Source organism: Egretta garzetta, unplaced genomic scaffold, assembly GCF_000687185.1.
Source record: "Egretta garzetta isolate BGI_Z169 unplaced genomic scaffold, ASM68718v1 scaffold972, whole genome shotgun sequence".
NCBI classification, from domain to species: domain Eukaryota; kingdom Metazoa; phylum Chordata; class Aves; order Pelecaniformes; family Ardeidae; genus Egretta; species Egretta garzetta.
In genome coordinates this window covers 9,193-9,640 of record NW_009258964.1, presented here as the reverse complement: position 1 = coordinate 9,640, position 448 = coordinate 9,193, and the positions used below count along the sequence as shown (strand labels likewise).

Here is a 448-nt window from a genome sequence, read left to right as displayed (position 1 = left end):
CACTCGCCAGAGCCGCAGGGAGAGCCTGGGCAGCCGGCCCAGCCAGCTTCTCCCTTGTACTCTTCGTTCACTTCTGGACTTTTCCCCAGGAGCGACTGCCTGAGGGATCCGATCCCAGACCACGCCAGGCTTTGCACGAAGGCTTCCACCTGCAGTTCACTTATTCCTCGTTATTTACAATCCGTTTTTCTTCCATCCCGCTCGTTCTGACGCAGAAACCTGTCTGGAGCCCCACGCCGGGGAGCCATGGGGCTGATGTGTTTGCAAAGTGCCTACCGGGAAGGAAAGGAGCTCACCGCCGGGCGGGGTGGGGGGAGCAGAAATACCCCTCCCTGGCAATGGGACCTGTGGGTGCCCGCACTGTGTGGAGAAGGAGACGATTCTCCGCCTCAGGGATTTCCAAGCCCTTTGAAACTCCAGCGGCTGAGCTAACCCCGGGACTGCTGCA

General features: G+C 60.3%; 1 protein-coding gene across 1 annotated transcript in view; it reads left to right on the top strand.

The window, feature by feature from the left end:
- Positions 1-103, top strand: part of ANKRD34C (ankyrin repeat domain 34C) — a gene marked incomplete at its 5' end in the record, with an annotated part of 1,478 nt that extends 1,375 nt beyond the window's left edge. The window contains one exon of the mRNA XM_035890195.1: positions 90-103. Within this exon, the coding sequence (XP_035746088.1) occupies positions 90-103 (14 nt within the window). The remainder of the gene's footprint in view (positions 1-89) is intronic.
- Between the last annotated feature and the right edge of the window lie 345 nt (positions 104-448).